At 48.4% G+C, this 24,468-nt stretch overlaps 1 protein-coding gene, 1 long non-coding RNA gene and 1 pseudogene across 11 annotated transcripts; 2 read left to right on the top strand and 1 right to left on the bottom strand.

Annotated features, from left to right (window-relative positions):
* Window positions 6,494-7,150, top strand: Gm11207 (predicted gene 11207; annotated as a pseudogene).
* Window positions 7,695-19,362, bottom strand: Tmem98 (transmembrane protein 98). The gene is made up of 7 exons (NM_029537.2): window positions 19,269-19,362; window positions 17,039-17,222; window positions 15,378-15,509; window positions 14,029-14,062; window positions 12,110-12,225; window positions 9,739-9,798; window positions 7,695-8,516 (listed from the first exon to the last, which is right to left on the bottom strand). The coding sequence occupies exons 2-7, from the start codon at window positions 17,167-17,169 to the stop codon at window positions 8,309-8,311; spliced, it is 681 nt and encodes a 226-aa protein (NP_083813.1). The 5' UTR covers window positions 17,170-17,222; window positions 19,269-19,362; the 3' UTR covers window positions 7,695-8,308.
* Gm31228 lies at window positions 8,522-23,913 on the top strand. 10 transcript variants are annotated; one of them, XR_001780272.2, is made up of 6 exons: window positions 8,529-8,638; window positions 9,102-9,254; window positions 13,437-14,303; window positions 17,717-17,839; window positions 20,599-22,454; window positions 23,740-23,913. It is a non-coding gene; the product is annotated as a predicted gene, 31228 (long non-coding RNA). The 10 variants fall into 10 exon arrangements; XR_003949727.1 differs by lacking the exon at window positions 23,740-23,913 and having other exon boundaries at window positions 13,437-13,560; window positions 14,140-14,303; window positions 20,599-22,590; XR_003949726.1 differs by lacking the exon at window positions 23,740-23,913 and having other exon boundaries at window positions 13,437-13,576; window positions 14,140-14,303; window positions 20,599-22,590.
* The last annotated feature ends 555 nt before the right edge of the window (window positions 23,914-24,468 follow it).

Raw genomic sequence — 24,468 nt, 5'->3', positions numbered from 1 at the left:
TCTTGAAAACACACACACACACGTATACATACACACACACACACACACACGTATACATACACATGCACACACGTATACATACACTCACTTCACACATTTCTCTCTCTCTCTCTCTCTCTCTCTCTCTCTCTCTCTCTCTCTCTCACACACACACACACACACACACACACACACACACACACACACGGCTCCCACCTTGCAGCCCCTCCAGCTTCATCCTGCTTGCCCTCTGCTCTCTCAGCCTTCCTTTTATTCCTAGTTGTTCCCATCTATAACTCCAAGACAAGTTTGGTGGGGATAAAAGATGATTTGGCTTCTCCTATCCTGGCCGAGTTTCTTGTTTGGTTTCTCTTGTCGCTACATCCACCCTGTGAGTTCTGCTCTCCATCATCCTCCCGCTTCAAACATTTCAGTGATATTTATTTGATCTCTAAATGAGGAAGAATTCTGTAAGCATAAAAGTAATAGAAGAAATCACTAAGGGAAAGAAAATCAATGCATTGGACTACACCAAATTAAAAACTTGTGCGCGTCAGAAACCATTCCAGACCAAACTAAAAAGCAAATGACAAGGCTGGGGAAAGTCCGTGCAATAAATATGATGAAGGGTTGTTATCCCTCAAATATAAAGAGCTCATATAAATCGATAAGAAAAATACCAAATCCCAGTGGGAAAATGGGCAAAGGGCAGGACTATGTGCAGATAGCTTAATAAACACACAAAAAAATCTTTAACCGCAGCAGTTCTCAGGGACATGCAGATTCATACAGTGCCTCCCATCATTCACCTACCAAATCAGGGAGGGCATTAGAGGCGAAAGCCTGGAGATACGGCTCAGTGGTTGAATGCTTGTCTAGCTTGTACAAGGTCCTGGGTTTGATCTGCTACAGCTAGTGAGGGTAAGGGGTGAGGCTGGTAAGAATGTAGCATTCCTTTGCTGCTTACTAAGTGACTTAGCTACGTTTCTATTGCTGCAACAAAACACTATGGCCAAGGTAACTTATAACAAAGGACATTGAATTTTGGGGCTCACAGCTCCAGAGGGTCAGAGTCCAGAGCCAGCATGGTAGAATTTTGCATGACAGCGGGCAGGCATGGCATTGGGACAGTAGTTCAAAGCTTACATCTGATCCACAAACAATAGGCAGAAAGAGAAGGAGCTAACTGGGAATGGTGTGGGCTTTTGAAATCTCCAAGCCCACCACCCAAAGTTACACACCTCCTCCGGCAAGGCCACTCCTCCTAATCCTTAAACAGTTCTGCCAATTGGCGGCTAAGTGTTCAAATCTATGAGTCTGTGGGGGCCATGCTTATTCAAACCACCACACCAAGAAACAAAGAGAAATTATTTCTTGTGGTTTTCTTTTGTGAGACAGAGTTTCATTGCATAACACAGGCTGGCTTCAAATTCCTGATCCTATAGCCCCAGCCTCCTGAGCTCAGAATGCTAGTTTTATTGGCAAGCATTGCAAGGAAGTCCCTTCTTAACTCTCCATATTTTGCTGCCATCTAGAATACCACCCTCGGGAGACCCCTGAGCTGGGCTTGGAACTCTTGCCCTGCGCTCTTACCTCGCACCCCTTTCCTTCCTAGGCAACACTGAGAATGACTCTGTATAGCTTTCTGTCCACCTTAGATTATATGGGTCGCCGGAGAGGCATTACATTTTTATTCTTTCCTGTATCCCTGAGCCTAATCCAGGAGAGACATTCAACACATGACTCTGAACTAATCAATCCTCTAATAAATTAGCGATTCCATTTTGCACCATAAATTTTTGCCACTGTGCTGGTAAATGTTGAGTTTTACTTAAAATGGATAAAATTAAATGCTTTCGGATAGAGAAGAAATCCCCCATTCATTCCCCCCAGCCCTCATTTCCAGCCCATGTTCTATTCATCCTATGGGTTGTAAACTACAATAGGCCATGAAATTAATTCCTGGGTCACGGCTGCCATTATTTTAATGAAAAGTATTAGAAGCAGAAGAGAATAGAACGACTCTCCTATCATCCCCCCACATCTGTTTCTAGTATTCCGTTACTCTCATTTCTCTATGCGTTGTGCCCAGGTGGGGAGCAGTACTGATAAATAATAATAATAAGTAATAATAAAATAAAAACCCGGGAGATGGAGTTCCTGCTCTGATTTTTCTTCACCACGAAAAGCAATAGAGCTCTCCAGGCAGGCCTTGGTCTCATTCCCTGAAAAATGGGAGTAATAAGAGTATCTGTTAGGGCTGGGGAGGTAGCTAAGTCAGCGAAAGCAAGTGTGAGGACCTGAGTTCAATCTTTAGCGCCTGAATCTTTTAAAAACCTTTTTTAGCAGCATGCACTCTTAATCCTCACATTTGGGAAGATGGAGACAGGCAGAGTCCTTGGAACACCTTGGCTGGCCGGCCTAGTCTAATCATCAAGTCCCAGGCAAAAAAAAAAAAAAAAAATCAAACAAGAGTCAAGATGAACAGCTCCTGAATTCTCTGGTGCATGTACACATACGCATGCACGTGCACGCACATTGAACATACGCATGCACACAGATAAGCTGGGCTGAGGTGTGGTTTAATGGTAACATGCTTGCCTGATGCTGGTAAAACCCTTGACACCATTGCCAGCACCACAAATTATAAAATGAACAGAGAGGTACAAATGGGCAGAGGCAAAAAAGGAGCTGGTTTTGAATCAACGCTCAGCACTGGTCGTAAGCGTTTCAGCACAGAGGCCCCAAGCATTACAAGCAAACAGCACAGTGTGTCTAGCTCTGCTGCCTAGCCCCTCCTCTTTGTTCCAAACAAGCTTCCCAGTTGCCTTTAAGCTGTGACACAGTTCTAAGACTCCCAGGCTTGTGAGAAGGTAAGCATTCAGGGGCAGCAGGTAAGTGCCCAAGTCCTGGAGCCCAAGGCCATGGATCCTGTCTTTGTAATTGCAAATGTGCCCATATCATCCCTCTGCCTCACATCTATGATGCCCCTTATATTCAAGATGAGGCACTGGGTTCCTAATATCACCTAAGATGCCCTTTCTGATATCCTTCCATCCTGCCCAGTTTCCCAGGCACCTGCATCTCCCAAGCTAGCCATGCTTTCTTGGTCCCTGGCCCTTCAATGCTGTCCTGGATGCCCAGGACACATCTCCATTCCCCTGAGATCTCCAGTAGGCATTGGCCAGCATCCTGGATTCTGCTCCACTCCCCCTGTGTCCTCTCCCTGCTTTGGAACCCATGTGCCTCTCTGTGGCAGTCATAGTTATGGTTTCTGTTGCTGTGATTAAAAACAAAAACAAACTAACTAACTAAAACCACTAACCAAAAGTAACATGGGGGATAAAGATTTTTTTCATTTTACAGCTTATAGTCCACCATCCAGGAAAGTCAGGGCAGGAACAAAGGAAGAGTATTGCTGAGTGGGTTACTCCTTAGAGCTTCTTCAGCCTGCTTTCTTATAGAACTCAGGATTACCTGCCCGAGAATGGCCCCAACCACAATGAGCTGGGCCCTCTCACATCAGTCAAGAACTAAGAAAAGTCCCCACAAATTTGCCTACAGGCCAGTTTGGTGAGGATACTTTTCAGCTGAAGTTCTCTCTTCCCACCTCATTCTAGCCTGTGCCAGTTGACAGAAAAAGCCAACCAGTACAATGTTCTGGTATGTCTGAAGAGAGCCTTTCCATTACAGTGTCAGCTTCAGCCCGGATTTTGCCAGCTGCTCCCATGTTTCTCTTGTTCTTCCAGGGCAGAGCTTGTTCCTTGCATCTAGCACAGTATACCTCCCTCAGAGGTGGCACAATAGAAAGATGGGGAGTGGGGGACTGGAGAGATGGCTCATCAGTTAAGAGCACCGACTGCTCTTCCAGAGGTCCTGAGTTCAAGTCCTAGCAACCACATGGTGGCTTACAACCATCTGTAATGGGATTCAATGCTCTCTTCTGGTGTGTCTAAAGAGAACAACAGTGTACACACATACATAGAATAAGTAAATCTTAAAAAAAAAAAAAAGACAGAGGGAGGTAGACACTGGGTGAAAATTCTTTATCTGATAAATCCCCAAATTTCCAAGGTCAGAAGGTAACTCGTGGCCTTAGAATTTGGAGCCATTTTCTAAATACCAGGCCCTGGTGGGCACAGTCTCAGAAGATAAGGAAGCCCAAGAATAAAGGGGTTCAGAGAGCACTGGGGCAAGCTGTAGGCCAAGAGAACTGACCCATAGACTTTGCAGCTGGGGGAGGTTTTCTGGGAGGAATTTAGGGTTGTACTAAGCCAGTCCATTGAACATTAAGAGACCACTGTGGAGCCATTAACATGAAGGTCTTGGTAGCCTAAACATACTTGGGGTGGGGAGGGGCAGCAGGAATAAGACTAAACTATTCTCCCTATAAACTCACTATAGTGAGTTTAGATTGTGTCTATGTGTGTGCATGTGTGCAAGTATGTGTGCATGAAAGTGCATATAAACCGTAGAGCCCAGAGGTCAATGTCAGGTGACCTCCATAGTTCTCCACCTTAATTTTTGGAGACAGGGTCTATTTCTGATCTCAGAGCTCATCGATTTGGCTAGGCTGACTGGTCCATGAGCTGCTCTGGCATTCCAGATGTGTGCCACTTCCTCCAGCTTTTTACATGGGTCCTGGGGATCTGAATTCATCCTTTCATGCTAGCATGGCAAGTGCTCTATCGACAGAGCCAGCCATTCTCCCCAGCACCTTGCTTTAGACTTTTAGCCCCACTCAGCCGTTTCACCCACAAACGGCATGGACACTAGAACAGAGCCATGGTAACTAGAGTGATGTGTCTGGAGCCACCTGAGTCAGAGCATAGAGCCTTGTCAGGACAGCAGAGCGGACACTGGCTAGTCAGGACCAGGGGCACAGTTGGACATTCCATACACTCCCCCAGGTCATCTGATTGACACACTAAAGTAAGAAGCAGTAACCTTGACTTTACTGATGAGCAAAGTGAATGGCCATAGAGGCTGAGGAACTTGCCCCAGCTCCCACAGTAAAGGGCCAGGCACAAACTCAAACCTAATTCTGACTCCAAGTCTCTTGCTGACTTCATGCTGGATTCCTACTCCTCCGGAGTCATCTCTTCATTAGAGTTGGAGGCCAGTGGTCCTAGGACGAGGGAGGATATAACCATGGGAGAACGGCTCTATCACCATTTCCACAGACACTACTCAGCTGGCGACGTGAGATGCATCTGTTACCTGGCAAACTACACGCAGCAGAGACACTCCTGAGATCCGGACTTACCATCCATCCAGCCATCCCAAAGCAGGCACTGACTTCAGCAAGATCCCCAAGGGTCAGGAGGAGTGAAGTCACCTTCTACCCCAAAGGTGTAGCTGGGACTGGCTTGCTGTTGCCTGGGTCCTGTATACAGTGGCCATTGTCTAGAGGCTTTTCCTTTGCACAGCACTGGGAAAGCTGGCCTGTGTAATATCACACATGCCTGTGCATGCACGAATTCCCTCCCCCACTCTCTCCCTCCCTCCCTCCCTCCCTCCCTCCCTCCCTTCCTCTCTCCTTTCTTCTCCCCCAACCCCAGACACTCCTCAGGTCCTGAGCAATCTGTCCTCCTGACAGAGGGTATACCAGGATGGGTGGGAGGCCTCCCAGGCTCAGGAAAGGTAAGCAATGGCAGATATTACCTTAAAGAACTCTGAGCACCCCACCCCCATCCTCCACCCGGAGTAAATGACAACTGAGATCCCAATTTAGACTTGCTTCTCTCGAGCTCAGGACAAGGGTTCAGATCCAGAGGACATTTACCACAGTAGCAGCCACTGCGACCTCAGATGTCCAGTGATGCTACCGGATCTTAAAAGAGGAAGAACAGAGACAAAAGTCAGGCCCTGAGAACTGTCCGTGGAGACCTTAAGTAAAAAAGGCAGAATGGGGTTTTTGTTTGTTTGTTTTTGTTTTCTTGGACGTTTCCCAGTCACGGCTTCCAGCAGGGCAGGAGGTAACAGCATAACACACTTTTAGGACTGATGGAAGGAGACATTTAACAAGTTTCCCCTGGAATCCAGCCTGCAGTCTGAAAGGGGTACATACAGTTCTGGTCAGAGCTGCCTTCTTGCCAGGAGAGAATGAAATATGCCAATCACAGACAAACAAGATCCTGGCCTAAGGACTGAGTTCCTGGTACCTCAATATCAAACTAAAGAGCCTGCTGACTTGAGTTTTAGCAGAGAAAATGGAACTGAGGTCAGAGGTAGCTCCAACCATGCTTAATGACAGAGATAGGACCCAGACAACAGCAAGCCAGTCCCAACATCCAGGCCTGTGGAAAGAAGATCCTTCAGGCTCCCCTACATGAATGGGATGGGAATGACAAGATCTGGAGTATGGGGCCTCGAGCTGGGTCCCACTGAGTTCTCAGGTCAGAGAAGTGCCCATTATCAGTGAGGGTGGTATTAGATGCCAGTGATCCCAGCACTGTGGAAGCTGAGGCAGGAGGATCTCAAATTCAAGGCTACAATTTAGAAGACAAGGAATGTGAGGCAAATATGGCAGTGGTGGCCAGGGCAGTGCTTATGCTGAGGACTCGGGCAGCAGTGACAGCCCTTCTGAGTCCCACAGCACCTACAGCACTTGCTGTCAGACACGCATCCAAGAAGACAGGTGGCAGCTCTAAGAACCTTGGTGGGAAATCACTATGGCATCAAGAAAATGGAAGGTCACTACGTTCATGCTGGCAACATCCTTGGCACTTAGCATCAGTTTAGGTGACACCCAGGCGCTCATGTGGGACTTGGGAGGAACAAGTGCCTGTATGCCCTGGAGGAGGGGATAGTCTGCTACACGAAAGAAGTCTACGTGCCTAATCCCAAAAACTCAGAGGCTGTGAATCTGGTCACTAGACTGCCCAAGGGTGCTATCTCTGCAAGACTTTTGTCCACATGGTTCCTGCCAAACCTGAGGAAACCTTCAAACTAGTAGACATGCTTTGAAGTCCTGTTGAGACCATTGGATGGAGCCTGGAGCCCAGGTCACAGAAACAATTGATGATGGCAGTCAAGGGTCAGGGTGAGGACAAGATCTCTGCAGAAGAGACTGGAGAGGTGGCTCAGTGGTTAAGAGCACCAACTGCTCTTCCAGAGGTCCTGAGTTCAATTCCCAACAACCATATGGTGGCAAACAACCCTCTGTAATGGGATGCCCCTTTTTTTTTTTAAGAATTATATATTTATTTCATGGACATGAGTACACTGTAGCTGTCTTCAGACACACTATAAGAGGGCATCAGATCCAGTTACAGATGATTTTGAGCCACCATGTGGTTGCAGGGAGTTGAACTCAGGACCTCTGGAAGAGCAGTCAGTGGCTTTTAACCACTGAGCCATCTCTCCAGCCCAGGGATTCTCTCTTCTTGTGTGCCTGAAGACAGTGACAGTGTACTCATATACATGAAATAAATAAATATTTAAAATTAAAAAAAAACAGAAACCAAACAATAAAAAAATGAACCTTTCTTTTTTGTATTTGCAAGACAGATTCCAGAAATAAAGGACACATGCACACAGACACACACAGACAGACAGACAGACAGACAAACACACACACAGACACACACACACACACACACACACACACACACAGAGCACCTTCAGGATTCTTGGGCCCTTTCCATCCGTCCTCAGTTCTTACACATTCCACCGCATACCCAACAAATACACTTGACTCGGTAACTACACACTTGAGGAAAACAGAAGAACAAGTTTACTATTCGCCTGGTGGTTGTAAAGCGAAATTGCAGGCATAGTGATAAAAAGGAAACAATTGACTTCGCATTTCCTCAGCTTCTAACACAAATGGGAAAGCGGAAGATACATGGGAAGCGGGGTGGGGGTGGGGAGCTCTGATGCTTCAGGAACCAAAGCACTGAACACAAACAAATTAGCAAGGGGAGCACAAGGGTCACCCGAAGAGACTATCTCGACCTAGCCACTTAGTTCTGATTGTCCATGTTGCCACGCCTTGATTTTCAGAAGCCGGAAATTCTAATTTGATATGAAGTCTCTCAATTCTTAGAGGGCAACTCGATTTTCTTGGAAACATTAAATGAACTAAATGTAGCAGCGAGCCCGGCAGCTTTCTGCGCTCTGCTGTAGAGGTACACAGCGTCTCCCCTAACTGTGGGATTACACTGCCACTCTCCAGCCACTGTTTGCCATTGCAGCAGAGCCTGTCCAGCGTGAGGCTCTCGGCTTTACCCTGCACCCAGGGCTGGCCGACAGAGCTCTAGAGAACAACTAAATCTACAGGAAGTAGAAGGCTCGCCCAGGGGCGGAAATGGGGCCTCGGAGATGATTAAATGGCCGACTGTTCCTGCAGGAAGCCCTCAGGGTTGGGGAGGCTTTTATCTGGCTCAGAAGCCAGGGCTGCCTCTCGAAGGACTTCCAGGTGCTCCTCAGCGGCAGACAGTGATTGGTCAATCCAGTCCAGGCCCCCGGTTAGATGGCAGGCGTTCCTGGTCACTAGCACCAAGTGACTAACGGACAGCAGCAGGGCGGTTGTCCTGGGGGGGGGGGGGGGAGGAAGAGATCAGACTCTGTAGAAAGTGGGGAACTTTGCACAGAAGTCCAAATGAGTACACACTCTAGGTTAGTGTTCCCCAAACCGGAGACCCTTCCCTGGAAGGTGAGCAGTTACTTAACACAATGGAGCCACACATAGGGGGATGGCTGGCTTTAAACAGAAGGTCTCAGAGCCTTTGATGAGATTAACATAACTCCATGGGGAAACGGGAGCTTTTCGGGTAGTAGAAGAGGCTTTCTGCAACACACCCATTAACAGCTCCCAGAAGGGTGTTTTATGAAACAGTTTGGATGTGGTCAATTGGATGAGCAGATCTCTAACTGCAGCCCACTTAAAGATGGGCTATATATCCCTCTTCAGTGAGCATCCCTTATTGATCACAAATCAATAAGCCTGGGGCTGGCTTATTCAACGCTAAAGAAAATGTAATTGAAAATCAAATTGAGAAGGAAGGTTTTGTTGTTGTTTCTTTGGTTTTTGTTGGTTTTTTTTTTTTTTTTTTATTTGATCTGGGGTTTTTTTTTTGTTGAAAGATTCACTCTGAAATGATTTTATATGGTGCTAGATGTATTCAGGGCTCCATTACCAATTACTAACCCATGGGAAAAGCTGAACAACACTAAGAGTGGGCAGAGAAACGTGTCATGACTTACTCGCCACCTGGCAACCATTACACAACATGTCAGTGGGAGCCTCACCAATCAAATGGAGACAGCAGGTAGGTATTTTATGGGTTTACATTCGATAGGGCTGAGTACATTCTGGGGAGTGGAGGAGGAGGGGTTCCCGAAACACCTGATGGGGAGTGTCTTCCACTGTGGCTGAGGTATTACATGTTCTCATTGCTGGGTTCACCTCACCACAGCCCCACTGGGCAGTGCTTCCAGCAAGGTGTGGCACCTGGGTAAGTCCAAAGATCAGAGGAAGGAATGGGGCGTGGAGGGCAGGGAGGCCCAGTTAGCATAGTTAAGCCTGCAGAGCCAAGGCTGACACATGGCTGGCACCTTCCTCTTAGGGATTCAGGAGGAAGATTGGGCTCTATCACCTGCCAGGCTCAGCTCACTGAATGGCTCACCCAGAGCCAGGGGTGGTTGGAAATCTGGAAAAACATCCTCTCTTCATAACCCAAGCAGCCCACCTGACATGGTTGATAATAGCGACCCTGAAGTGAGACAAGATGAGTCACACTTCCTCCCTCTCACCGTGCATCCAGGAGCTTGGGGTCCAGTGGAGGGTACATTGACTTCACGACGTCGTCCACTCTGAGGGGAGGCAATGGGACAATTGTGAGCATTTTCCTAGTCCCTTTTCCTCCTCCTTCCTTGCTGTTGTCACTCCAGACTTCTCTGGTGCTGTTACACACCCACCTTTAGGAGTCCTTTCTCTACCTGCTTCTGCATACCCAGTGGAGTCTAACAGAAAGACTTCAGATTCTACTTGGGGAATATCCCTGCTCTCTGTTTTTGTTTTCATCCCAATGGTTAAAATGTGTGAGGTCACACATAGGGAGCGATGCTGAGGATAACTACGACACTGAAAAGGTTACTACCAAGCATGAGCATGCTGTACCCTTTAACATATATATATGTGTGTGTGTGTGTGTGTGTGTATGTGTATATGTATATATATGTGTATATATATAAACAGTAAACTAAAGCTATGAAATGCAAGAGGGGACGTCTAAGGGGATGCTTGCCACTTATGGTGGCCAATCTCCCCAAATTGGGAGGGGGTGGAATTAGGGAGCACCTCACTTTTCAGATAATCTATTCCTGAAGTAGTTTAACTTTTATAAGCATTTATTACTTTTGTGGGTTTTTTTAAAGATACAAATACAGTGATATAGAACACTACCCCCCCCAAAAAAGTCACTTCACCTCTTAATTTGAGTTCAAACCTCTCCACTGTGTGTATGTGTGTGTGTTTTCCGTCCTGGATAGTCAGTCCATGGCTAATATTTTAAGTTACATTCCTACCTGTTCTGATTTGTGGGGTACAAGATTTTGCTCCCATGATCACTTGGTACAAAGAAAAAAAACTGTATAATTTGATTTCTAAAAGCACTAAGAAAAATACACAGCCCTCACTCTCAGGCCGGAGGAGCTGGTGAGCACGGCGGTCTTCAGCATGTGTCTGTCCCACCCAACTAGCCCCTTCCCCCTCTGCAGAGCCCAAGGCAGAAACTGCTCTCCCTGAAATAATAAATCATCATCGTGACAGATGGAGAAAATTAAACAGGAAGGACATGGGGACAAATATCAGCCAGAGGGCGAACTCATGAGGCCAAATGAAGAAAACAAGAGGATTCTGGCAAGAAACATGAGTGAGGTTGTCCAGGGCACTCTGCAGAGAGCTCTGCCCTCCTGACAATGCCACACTCTCACCTTGGCACACTGTTAAAAACCCTGTCCCCTCTCAGAAATCAGCACCCTAACACCCTACTTATAACCTGCACCTCGGGGCGGATCTCAAGAGTAACAAAATGCACAAGGAAGGGGCCCAGGAGATAGGGGCACTGCACGGTCTAAATATGGTGGGAGAGTAGCGGCAACGCCTGGCACAAGCTGGAGCCTGGGAGGGTGGGCGTGTCTCATGAAGCCGCTGATGCTAACCAGATATTTACACCCATGGGGGAACTCCAGAGCCAGGAGCTATTCCGGCCTGCATCCTCCCTCTCAGCGTCTCCACTCACTGACTACCTAGACAGAGTTCAAGTACTCCAAGTCTTGTATTTCCCAGAGGATTCGCCACATGGCTCCTCCTGAGCCCCACTAGGTTATTCTTGAGACAGAAAAGCCTGGTTGCTTGTGACTTAACCCAGACACCAGGAATGCACAGCGGAGGCCATTCCAGGCAGAGGGGTCAGGTGACTTGATAAGAACACTTTCCTGGAATCCCGTCATTTGATAGCCAATCCACATACCAGCCACCAGGTGGCAGCATGCATTTAGCAGGTCCTTTTGCTCTAAGAAAAGGGCCTTATTTTTCTTTGCAAAATCCAGTCCAACTGAGGGGGTGTAGTTGTTGACTGAGGCCCTGCCGGGTACCTCCCACAGGGGATTTTGCAGACAGCCAGGAATTCAGGAGGTCTGAATGTGCTGTGGCTTCCCTTCCCACCCAGTGCTAGGATGGGAATCAAGCAGTGAATGAGAGCCACCATGGAAGAAAGGTATCTATCTCTCAAACCAGTCCCCAGTATACTTATAGGGTTGGACCTAAGGGCCTGGCTGAAAAGTCTATGAAGCTATAACATAGGAGCCAGTGGGAACTGCGCCTGCTGACAGCCACTTCGTAGCAGGGTAAGGGAGGCTGACCGGTAAGGGTAGGAGCTGTCACTGTTGAGTGCAGGCTCTGTCAGCCCAGTTATACCGAGCTGTTAAAGGGCTTATGCTGGCAAGAGAAATGATGAGTGACCACCTCAGCTTAGGAATACCCACGGGAGGCAGTTCTGTATGCACTGGGGGTTCGGATAACTGAGACTGCAGACCTACTGTTTAAAGCAGTACTTGGCCTTGCTGGCTACCCCAGTTTCCCCTGTGGCGTTGTGGGACCTCACATCCACTGACCACTCACCTGGGGCTAATCCGTTTGGCCACCACAATGATGTCACTGACACTTGCTGACGTCTTCATCTTGGCCCCAGAACCCATTGTCATGGCAACGAGTTTTTCTGTCAGAGTGTGACAAATCTAATATAACAAGGAGACAAGATGTGATGTGGGTGACCTGGCTCCCCAACCCCACACCAAGGGCTCTGGCACCCTGAAAAAGATGAACACGGCCCCAACCTGGGCACCGCTGGTAAACTGGCTCCTACCCTAGTGATGAGAGGAAATGGGGTGGAAAGAGGCAAAAGCCAATAGCCTGGGTGGAAGCTGTAGGGGGAAGGGCTCTGAGATCAAGGACAGACCTTCAGCTCAAAGAGGACTAAGCTGGAATAATCCATCTAAGAAAAATCACGCGCTCCAATTTTACCACCTTGACTTGGGGGAGAAACTTTCTATTACTTCATGGTTTAGACTTCTAAATGGCTAATATCTCCAGTGGGGTGCTCACAGAAATGTGGCTGGACAAAGGGCAACTGTTTTTCTTTAGGCACATTCTCCAATAAAGACAACTATGCTGACAGTTTTTGAGGGTTGTGGGTTATTTGTACGTTTTTCCAGGTGATGATAAAAAGGGCCCTGGAAAAAGCAGGGCAAAGGCAAAATGGCAACACGTGGGCTTCTTCCTCTTCCTCCCGCACCACTGGCCAGCTCCAAGGCGTGTGGTTCTTTTCTGTATTCCCTTATGCTAAAACCAAGCATGCCTCTATCCCTGCAAAGAAGCCCCGTTACCTGCTGGTACTCGAGGCTAGGAAGCAGGAAGAAGAGTGGTCAAGAGGCCACTGAGGAGGAAGATCCACGCTCTCCACTCTCCCACCACAGGGGAGAATGGGGAGCAAAGGCATCCTGGGGTCTCAAGAGGAAGCTCAGAAGCCCTTTTCTTTATCTGAGCTCCCCAATCCAAGAAGAAGGGCCCTCCCCCTTTGATGAAAAAGGACAGGAGAAAAACAAGGCCCAGGACATATCATGTCTGGACAAAGGTAAATGTAATATGGCTTCCTGCTCCAATCTGTGAACCTAGCTACCTTTGCCTATAACCATATTTGTATGTGTAGCCATATTTATACATCCAAGGAACTTCCTGATTCTGAGGCCACCGTTTTCTACAGAGATAGCCAAAGAAGAAGCAAATACAGGGTTTTTTAATATCCTGTATGGAGTGACCTTAGAGAAAAGAGCGAGTTGTCTCTTTTGAAATACTGAATAATTAGTAGACAAAGAGATAAGGTCGCTGATGTGCAGAAGCTCATATTTGCATTTTGTTAAGTATTTGCATGTTGTTATTATTCTATTAGGAGAGACGATATCAGGCGAGAGTTGAGAAACGAACGCAAGAACCATGCGGCTGGAAACAGTGGAACTTGGATGTGATCTTCCAAGCCTTCCAAGACCAAAGTCTGCCTCCAAGTGGAAGAGCTTGTAATTTGGGTTTTTGGTAACTCTGATTGTCCTGTTTGTCTGACTATTGTCACCAAGGAAGCCAAAGGGAACCCTGTAGTAACTGAAACCTAAGTACAGGCTGTGTTCCCTGGACTGAGCTCAGAATTCATAAAGGATCCCAGGGAGGCCCTTGCTGCTGCAGCTCCATGGTCTCAGACACCCAGCCTTCTCCATGGTTGGAAAATTATCACTGGAGACCCCCAAGCCGTCCTTTCCATAAGTCACTGTGTTAAGATGACTAGACTGGGGAAAAGCCTAAAGAGGATGTTTATAATGATAATGTAAAACAGACCCGATAGGGAGAGATGGCAGCAGACAGAAGAAATATAGCATGAGGCTAACAAGGGACCATTGCAAGGTCAACTCCATGTACACCTGCAGTGCTCCATGTATACTGGAGGCGCTCCCACAACTGCCCATGACCTCACAGGGAGATCTGAATATTACCTTCAAGATGGCGATGCAGTGGGACATGAGGCCCCTGGGGAGACAAGAGGAAAGTTATCAGTACTGTTCTGAAGTGCCCATCTCCATCCAGCTCCCCCCTCTGTCCTTCAGCCGGCACCAGATTGCCTCAGCAGACAACGCCTCCACACAGAATTCCCCAGTGCTATAGCATACACAGCCGACCCACTCCTCCAGCCAGCTCTGTCACCACCTGCCAAGTTCAACGTTTGATGTCTCCGCATGTCCAACATGTCCTTTTCCTTAGACTCAGCCTGGTGAGTTCCCCTTTGCAAACCCAAGTCAAAAAGCACCCACTCAGGGGAGGGGTTTATGAGGCCCCATGCTCCATAAGGGCTTATAAGTAGTTAATGGTTGTTAAGTAAAGGAAAAGGAGAGGCATTTTCTTAGCTAGTTGTGTGGCTACTATTGGGATGGCCAGGCTCCTATAAGCAATCCTAGTTAAATTAAATGGGGCTCGTTCTGTCTCTGTCTGTCTGTCTGTCTGTCTCTCTTTCTCACACACACACACACACACACACACACACACACACACACACACACACACACACACAACATAAAAGAAAAAGATAGAAGTAGACTACTTAGGGAGAGAAGGGTATTATAGAAGTAGGAGGTGGATGGGAGATGGTAATGGGGAGGGAGTGTGGTTAAAATACATGATAAACATGTATGAAAATGTCAACATGAAGCACAAGCACAATTTTAAACATTTCTTCAAATGCACCCCTTTGGGATATGTTTCCTCAAAGCTACCTTGATCTTCTTACCCCAGGCAGATCTGAACCCTGCTAACTCCCTGTGCCACTCGCCATACACGGAGACTCCCTAAAACCTCTATGACACTGGCTTTGGTACAGTTCTATCTCCTGTCATTTTGACATCTTCAAGGCCTGGCCCCACACCCTGTATATAGCACCCTGATATAAGTGTGTGTCAGTAAACAAGAAGATAAAAGGATTATGAAAAGAAGTGGTACACACTTCACAAAGAACTGTCCTGTTAAACAGACAGCCCCTGTTGAGACACTGAAAGCAAAGGCTGCCTGGAGCTAACTCAAAATCCTTGGGCAGTCCAAGAATGACCCAACCTCACGGGGGCGGGGGGTGCTTTATAATGATGTCTGCCACACATCTTACTGCCTGGGTCTTCAAGACTACAAAGTGAAAGGAACAGGACAAGAACAAACATGGCCATGCCTCATGCTGACATTCCTCATGACGGGGGAAGGGGAAGAGCTCTGGGTGTCCAGTGGAGTGTTCTGTGAAGGAACCCAGAAGTCCCTTTGCCATCCCAGAGGACTAGAAAGCGAAAGCTTCCTGTGGCCTTACGAGGCATCTTCGATCCAGTCCTCATTCTCCAGGATGGCCTCGATGTGGGGGTTGGTGATGACGACATCATCCAGCTCCAGCTCGGAGGGTTCAGACTGCGTCTCCATAGCACCAATGAGGTCCACGATGGGCCTGGAAGGGAGAGCCACCGTTAAGAGTTTCACGATGAGTGACTCCGACTGAACCTCTTCTCACCGCAGCCACTGCTATAATTTAGATCTTGAAGGCCCCCAAAGGCCTGTGAGTTAACGGCTTGTTCCCTTGGATGGCAATATTAGGAGATGGATCCTTGAAGAGGTACAGCCTAGTGGGAAGGCTTTAAGTCCGGACCCTAAAGGGGACTGTGAGACACTAGCTCTCTCCTTTGTCTCTTTTTCTGCGATGCTGACCATGAACCGGGCAGTTTGTTTCTCCATGAACTCCTATCTGGCAGCGCCATCAGATCTCTAGACGCAGAAAGTCCACCTGATCATGGCCCAGAATCTCTAAGCCCATGAACCTTTTCTCTTTACAGTAAGTTATCTTATGGATTCTGTTATAGTGACAGAGGTAGAGGACAGAATGCTTGCCCTGGGTACAGATCTAACTGTAATGTGCCCACAGCACAAGACAAGGGCACACAGCTAAACACTGGGTCAGGAAGGCAGACCAACACGCAAATGAAGCAAAACAAGCTGAACTGCTGGAGAGGGGCAGAGTCAGCGCGATTCCAAAGATGCCAGAGTGTGGGGTGGGGGTTGGCACAGCCTGTAATCCCAGCCCCTGGGAGGCAGAGCCGGGAAGATCTCAATGTGAGTTCGAGGCCAGCCTGGTCTAGAGAACAAGTTCTAGGACAGCCAAGGCTATACACAGAGACACAATCTTGGAAAAAAACAGAACAAATGCTCTTCTTTTCTTCTCCCTTCAAACCTGTGTGAGTATGGAAAGACATACTGTTCACCCAGGCCTACCTATGCTCTATAACGTGTGTACAGCATCACCCCTCTGAGAAACACTATGTCCACCTTCACAGCAGGGTTCAGTAGAACCCAAGCTACAGAAACATTCTTTGCAAAGCATAGCCTTCCAGGGACATATAAATGGGCATTCACAAGAGATGCTGACAGAGTTAAGGTAAACACCAGAAACCTAAGTTTGGTTGCTAACACCCCTTATGGATCTCTCTGCTCAAAATCCCTACACTGGTCTTACTTAACAAAATCAATTTCACACAACAACGCATGATGAAGAAGAAATCTGTGCAAGGAGACAGGCACCCCTGTGCTGGGGCTGCATGATCTGGAACACCTGCTGCTTAGGTGTGTGGCTAAGTGTCAGATGTCCGTTCCCAGGGTTTTGGCTGGTAAGGGCTTTGGCTAATCCCTCTGCCAAATGAGGCAGCTAGCATCGCAAAGTCAGGGCTTTCGTGTCAGGTGCACACGTTCAGTGACTTCTCCATGACCTAATGAACAGAGAAAGAGGTGCCTCGGGATGCTGGGATGCTTAAGGAATGTTCTTACGCTCTGGAGTCTTTATAGTATGAAGTGTGGCCTGCAGGAACCGCTTAAGAGAGAATAAGTTGGGCAGAAGCGGCCAGCTCCAAATTCCTTCTGTCCCTCGGGCTTCCTGTTGTCAGCCCCCCAGCTCCCTGCCCCACCCCCACCCCATCACAGTCTACTCACTTGGAATCATAACGCTGTAGTAGGTCTCGAGGCCGGCAGTAACGCTGCCTACAGACCACCACCAAAGCAGCAAATGAGGCCAGGAAAATGGTGGCCAGCACACCTATGGCGACGATCACCACAGTCTCCATGCTTCCAGGGGCTCCCAGCCTCAGTCCACTCACATCCTCTGAGCAGGTGGAAGCTGTGGGGAACATAAAGTCAAGCAGACCTGGTAAAGATACGGCAGGTGTGGGGAGGGGCGGCCGGGTCTTACCTGCTGCAAATGGCCAATGGGGATGGAAAGGGTAGCAAGGCTCCCTCACATCCCCCTGCAAACCCAAGGGCATCTTAGACCACGCCCGAATTTCCCTTCTCTATTATGGTAAGTGGTTATTTTCCAGTTAGAATGAGCTAAGTTTTGAAGCTTAGGACACATTTGCACCTGCCTTGATGACTTCATGCTGTAAGTCATGTAAGTGAAATAATGCCAGGACAGAAGAAGGTTGTACTCAGGAGCTAGCTCCTCTGTGTCAGATACTCCGGGTGGAGCCTAGCAAGGATCGTATGGGGCATCTCTATGTTATGGTGAAGAAACTGAGTTTCCAGGAGGTTAAAGAATTCGTCCAGGTCTACATAGCTGGCCATCAGAAAGCCATTGGTCCAAAGTGAAGAGTCACCTTCCTTTTCCTTTCTAAGGAAGAGTGAGAACCCTGGGATGGGTTGTGACCGACCGACACTTTGAGAGTTGAAAACTTAGAAGCAGAGTGGAGTATTCCTTGTGCAGCACCATCTGGCAGCTTCTCTCACACCAACAGTCAGGTATGGCTTAACAAGATGCTTTTCCGTTCTGAGAAATGCACTGTCAGGTATTGTGGTCATTGTCAAACACCCAGACCGAACTTAGACAAACTAAGACCAGCTAGGACATCATCACACGATGCAATCCTTTGGGACCACCATCCTGAACGTGAGCCATTACTTCCTGCAGCGTGACGCAGCCTATCAAGCTGTGTTAAACTCAGGCCAGAGCCTCTCAGAGAAGTGGTCTTCACAGCATCCTTTCAGGGCAGACCTCCCATAGGCATACCTTTGAAAAAGTTTCCTCCCCTCCCTGGGTTTAGTTTCTTTACCTACAGAAAGGAGTGCTATGCCTCAGCAGTCTGTAGGACCCCAGGCTGGCTCGCCACAGTACTTAGTCTATGTGTGATGTTTATGTCTCCCAGAATTCAAACTCTCTTGATGGTCACTCGGGGAGCACAGATTGACCATCTGCTTACAGCAAACACTGAATTCTGAAGACTAGAGACAGAAGACACAGATCCCCCTCCCCCATGACAATGAACTGGTGGGGAAGAAGGATGCAGCTGTGTAGGTGGGCTATGTGCAGGCTTGGGTAATAAAGAGACTGCAATTTGCATGGCACTTTCTAGAAAAGCCTCCTTCGCAAACCTGGGGATAATTGAGCTGAATTTTGAGGAACGGGTAAACAGGGTGGGGACTTTACTGGCTTAAGTTGCCAAGGAAGCCTCCTCAGCAGTCTGCAAACGCTGCTCTCTCACAGAGTTTTTTGGTTTTTATTTTGTTTTGTTTTGTTTTGTTTTGATCTTATACTCTGTTGGGAAAGCAGGAAGGGGAGGGAACAGGTTTGCCTTAGTTTCTCTAGACACTCTGTGCTGTCCTTCTCTGTCTAGCAATGTTAACCGTTTTCTTTCCTCCTTATTTTTATGTCTTCCTCTCTAGATGTTTTCCTCCAATGTATCCCTTCTCCAGGCTCCCCACATATTCCCTTCCACGCCCCTATTTCTCCAAGCTCCACCACCATCCCGCAAGAGAGTGCCGCTTTCCTCTTCTCTCTTTTTCAGTACTTTCTTTGAGGTCTTTGCTTTCTTGAACTTTCCCTCAGCCGCCTTCTGCGATCCCTCGGTGTGGGCGTTCCTTTGTGCGCTTTTCTTTCTTTGTGTGTTCTCTGTATCTCCGTGACTTTTCCTCTCTCCCTGCATCTCTCTTTCTCGTTCCATCTCCCTCTTAGCTTTCCCCTCCATTTGATTTTAAACCCATCAAGATCCAACTCTCTCCCTTCTTTGGCCCGCCTGCCGCCCCCAGGGAAGGCTGGTACGCGCGCTCAACTTTGGTCCCCAACTTGCGCGCTGCTCCGTTTCCGCAGGGCAGAACAAAGCAGTGTCCCAGCAGCCCACAGAGAGCCTTCCCGCCACCCGCCACCCGCCACCCGCCCCGCGTGCTCACCCACCTCAATTGCAGCTCCGGGGTACGCCGGCTCCCCGCGATCCCCCCCCAAGGCCAAGTCCGAGTGCTGCCCGCAGCGGCCAGCAGCAGGGCATGCCGGGAGGGCGGGCGGGCCGACGACCCAGATCCACCCCCGGCGGGGCGGCCCAGCCAGCGCACCCAAATCCCCCGCTGCCAGGCGCCGCCGTCCCCGCCAGGCCCCTGGCCGCCTGGGGATTGGCGTCCCGGGAGGCCAGGGCAGCTGGGAGACAGTCACTGACGATCGGAGGACCCCTCCACGTGCACCCACGGAAGCCAGGGCAGGATGCATCCACACCCACTGCCCTCCAGCTGGACAGCCTGGGGTGGGGGGTAGGAGCTCCCACAGTTTACACAGTGCTGGGTCGCTGCCCTAGCTGCTGTGTGCAGATTGATTGTAAGGACTCAATAGCTGTGAGCGATTTGACCTCACTTCTCTGTGCCTTGCCGCCCTCCTCTGTAATGACCCTGGAAACTGGTGTCAGGGTCAGTGACACACTGCACACATTTTGGGGCAAGAGCCTGGCCCAGGGCTAAAAGTGAACCAGTAGCCTAACTTAAAGAGTCTTGCTAAACACTGCCTAGCCAGGACCCTGGCAGGCAGTCGTGCGTTCTAAAAATCCTACTGCAGAGAGAACATACCTCACGGGTCAGGACGCAGTCCAGGCTGTTGACAGTCACCAATAGGCTGCTTTCGGGCCTAAAGATGCCAGCTGATAGCAGCAGTTTAGGATTCCAGGCCCCCCCTCCCCCCCCCCCCCCCCCCCCGCAAAGGCTTACGGAGCAGACTATTCTGGGTAAGGATCCCAAAGTCTATAAAGACCATGTTTTACAATGAGAAGTGAGTGGGCTTTGGATGGTTAGTTATATCCTGATCTGCCCTGAGGAAAAGGCAGAGCCTGCATAGGCCGAGTAAAACGTGGGTGGCCTGTCCAGATCTAAAACAACCCCACTTGCAAGGACCTAAGATGACAAGAACCAAAGGATGCAGGTGATTTCTCCATCAACTCGATGCAGTATCTGCAAACCAGAGCCTATAGTCTCCTCCAGACCCCAGTCTTTTTGTTTAGTTTGGTGTGTTTGTTTGTGCTCCTTTTTTGCCCTGCTAGAGGTTGGATGCAGGACTTCTTGCATGTGATACAAGTGTTCTACCCAATGCAAGGGATGTCACCTCCAGACAAGCAGTCCTAGGTTGTATAAGGAAGCAGGTTGAGCATCCCATGAGGAGCAAGCCAGTAAGCTACACTCCTCTGAGGTCTGTGCTTCAGTTCCTGCCTCCAGGTTCCTGCTGAGTTCCTTCCCTGACTTCCTTTCAGGACTGAAGCCTGTAAGGTGAGATGAATCCTTTGTTCCTCAAGTTGCTTTTGGCAATGGTATTCACAGCAATAGAAACCTACCGAGTGCAAGAGGACACTGAATGTCAACATCCAGTCTTCGTATGCACCGCACAGCCTAGTGGTAGAGTGAACCCAACATGCACAAGCCATGTTTGATCCCCAGCACTTGGGAGGGGGAGGAGGAGGGGTAGGGGGAAGGAGGAGGGGGAGGAGGACCTTTGCTTCCAATTCTTGGCGTCCTATCTGGAAGAGAAGGCTGGGGAGTGGTTTTATCACCCTCTGAAGTGCTTTCATGCAGACCTTTGGAGCTCTGTGCCTATCAGTGAGGGAAAGGTCACAGCACAGCAGCAAATATCAGAAAAAGGCACTAGGGGCAGTGTCTTCATATCCTGGAGAGTCTCCTAGATGAACTGTTTCTGTTTGCCTTGGTGGCTGGATGACAGATGGGCTTAAGCTGGGAAGTTCAACTATGTGACCTCCGTGGCCAGCTCTGAGGTTTTATGACTACACAAGAGATGTAACACAAATGAACATTTTCCGAAAGAGAAACCAAACATACAAGCAGCCACCCAGAGCAGATGATGTGAGTTCCCCCGATGAACCACATGCTACCCACCCGCTAAGCAGAGAAGGGGGTCCTGGATACTGCATACCTTTCCCAGCCCGCTGTCACCCACTATTCCAGAACTTCTGCCATTCCAACCCCCACTGAAGCATCTCTAGTGCCATCAGAGAAGACTGTCTGGCATTCAGTATCCCCCCACCCTCTCCCCCTGCAAGTTACAGAACCCAGTGCCGTGTCCCCCGTGGAAATGGAAACCTATGGAAGACATCAGTGCCCAAATAATGACCAGGAGAGTAAGGATCCCTGTTAGGAAGTGATCAGGCTTCTCTGCACACCATAGACCTGGAGGATTCTGACCATCCCCTTTAACCTTGTACTCTGATCCCAAGTGCTGTGAAGGCCCTGAACATTCAGCCTTCACAGTGGGAGTTGAAGCGGAGGCAGTATCCTGGAAGTCTCACCAAAATTCAAATACCCCCCAAATATGGCCACACTTCATCAAGAATGAACATCAAACCATGTAGCAGGCATCTCCAAATCCAGAGATGAGGCCCATAACTAGAGAAGAGAAGCGGGTTAGATGCTGACGAGGGTGAGGAAGAAAAAGATAGGCGTGGTTCCTAGCCTTAACGGATGCAAGTTCACGCTCTACTCACATCAGAAAAGAACATTTGTTGAGCATCTATATTGAGCATCTGGCACAGCATAGACCTTTTGATCCTGTCACCAACCCTGAAATGTTAATGTGCTTACATTTCTAAAGGAAGGATCCTTGAACGGGTAAGACAATTCACTGGCCTGTCAGTGATACACAGTAGGACAGGGAGAGGAACTCAACGCTTGCTGACGCCACAGCCAGACCACCAAACCAGGAAGCTAACAGCTCTTCTAGTTACCTGTCTGTTGGAACACAGCATCTGTCCTGGTCCCAAGTGCAATAAATGGAGCCACTTAACATCAACTTCATATGTACCACATTACCACCCTGGTCCTGAGTGTATGTCAGGCTTTGCACTTCCTGTCTAGTTCCTTCCTAACACACATTGGCCTTTCCCTTCTGTTAGCAGCTGCATCGCTGCCTCTGGGTCATGTGTGCCTCCTGGGTGACTCTTCCTAACACTATTCTATTTACTCCATATAAGCGGTGACTGTGCACAGGACCAGATGCAGCAAAGCCCTTCCTGTCCCTGTACAAATGCTCCTAGCAACATCTGTCACCCACACGAAGCCCTAGGCAGAACCGAATGCTTCATTTCCACCAGAGAGCTGGGTAAGAACAGAAGCCTAAATCAGAGAAAGCGCCATCTAAACCCTTCTTCCCCTGTGTATGGAGTAGCTGTACAATCCTGGATACTCCTCAGTCTCCTCCTCTGTGCAATGGGCATAATAATGACACTTACTGCTGATCCGTGTTTGAAAGATGGAATAAGATAGCTGGTGTGGCATTTGTGTTAGCTCTCCATTGCTGTACCATAATACTTGAAGAGTCAATTGAGGAGGAGGAGGAGGGGGAGGAGGAGGAGGAAAGGTTTACTTTGCATTTAGAGGTTTGAGTCTGTGATCATTCCATCCTTTTGGTCTTAAGCCTGTGTTGAGACAATGGGAGAGCAGGGAGCTTTCAGGGGAGCAAAGCCACTCACCCTTTAAGTCCTAGGAAGCAGAAAGAGACAGGGTGGGGCAGGAAGGGACAGAGAAAGGACACAGAGCAAGGGACACAGTACCATTCAAGGACATGCCTCAGTGACCTACTTCTTTGACTGGGTTCCACATTCTAATGCTTCCATCTCCCCACAGTAGACCTTTAAGCTATCAATCTACCTATGAACGGATTGGTCCACTGATGAAGTCAGAGTCCTCATGATCCAATCCCCTCCCAAATGCCTCCCCTCTGAACACTGCTGTACCGGGGACCACACCTTCAGTGTCTGAGCTTTGAAGGGACATTTCTTATCTATCATGGTTGGTTTCAATGGCAACTTGTCACAAATTAGAATCACCTGTAGGAAGCCTCAATTGAAGAACTGTCCTGATGGGTTTGATTGACATGAGAAGACCCACCCCAAGTGTGGGTGGTACCTTCTGGTAGCAGCTCAGATTTTTACTAAAGGAACAAGGAGTACAACAGGGAGCTGGGGCTATGCTCAGCATACCTAAATAAAATCATTTGGTGCTCTTCCAGAGGACGTGGGTTCAGTTCCCACCAGCCACATGGTGGCTCACAGTCTTGCATGACTCTAGTTACAGGGGATCTGATGCTTTCTTCTGACCCCTTCCAACACCAGGTGTGCATGTGGTGCATATATATATGCAGTCAAGCACAGGCATATGCATAAAATGAATACAAACAAATAAATTTTTAATTTGTAAAAAGGGTATGTCAGAAGGAAGGTCATCTTGCCTTTTGCTCTCTTGGCCTTTCCTCATATCTCAGACTTGATTTGTCCTGCTGCTGCTGATGATGATGATGATGATGCTGATGGTGGTGGTGGTGATGATGATGATGATAATTCCTTCATTAATAGCAGAACTGTTTCTGAACTTTCCTCATGGACTAGGAACAAGTAGCTCTCAGCTCTCCAGGAAAATTCTGGACCTCCAATGCCAGATTGGAACTCCTGAGGTCCCCTACTTTATGGACTAAAAGATTTACCAGTTGTCAAACCCAATGAGAAAGCCAGTGTAGGACTACCCTAACTGTTGAAGCGTTCGGCCTCAAGGACCATGTAACTACATGATTCTCAGCTTCTCGGGTGTGATTTGGCTCTTGGTATTATTTTAAACTGACTTAATAAAGTTCACATATATATAAATTTTCATCTCCTTGACTCTGTCCCTCTAGAGAAACCTTCCTAAAACAAAATCCAAAACATAACAACGTCTATTACATAAAAAGTAAAATAATGGTAGCCAGGAATTGTGGAGAGGGAAAGGGTATTAAGTGGTGCTAGGGACAGAGTCACAGCTCCACACTACTGCCTTCAGTAGCCTGAGGGGCGTCCTTAATCTTCTAGGAACCCCTTTCAGGTAAACAGAATTCTTGACTTCAGTACAGGAAAACAACAGTGGACAAGTCAGTGTGCAGCAGAGTTGGAGTTTATTAAAAATAGAAATGGCTGGGGAGATGGCTCAGTCAATATGTGCCTGCTGTAAAGGCTTGAGAGCCCGAGTTTGGATTCCTAGCATCCACGTAAAACCTAGGCCCGGTGGCCTTAAGCCCATTTCTGGGGATGCAGAGACAGAAGGCTCCCTGATGCTCACTGACCAGCCAGCGTAGTCAAAGTGAG

This window comes from Mus musculus, chromosome 11, assembly GCF_000001635.26.
Source record: "Mus musculus strain C57BL/6J chromosome 11, GRCm38.p6 C57BL/6J".
Lineage (NCBI taxonomy): Eukaryota > Metazoa > Chordata > Mammalia > Rodentia > Muridae > Mus > Mus musculus.
Note: the sequence above shows the minus strand (reverse complement) of the source record. Positions and strands in the feature narration are given on the sequence as shown.

Bases quoted from the DNA above. Each gene is read 5' to 3' on its own strand.
- Tmem98 (NM_029537.2), bottom strand. From the start codon at position 17,169: ATGGAGACTGTGGTGATCGTCGCCATAGGTGTGCTGGCCACCATTTTC. The intron at 14,063-15,377 runs GTAAGGCCACAG...TTGTCTCCCCAG, and splicing joins GACTGGATCGAAGATGCCTC to GGGCCTCATGTCCCACTGCA. The intron at 9,799-12,109 runs GTGAGTGGTCAG...GCCTCCCCTCAG, and splicing joins GCCAAACGGATTAGCCCCAG to AGTGGACGACGTCGTGAAGT.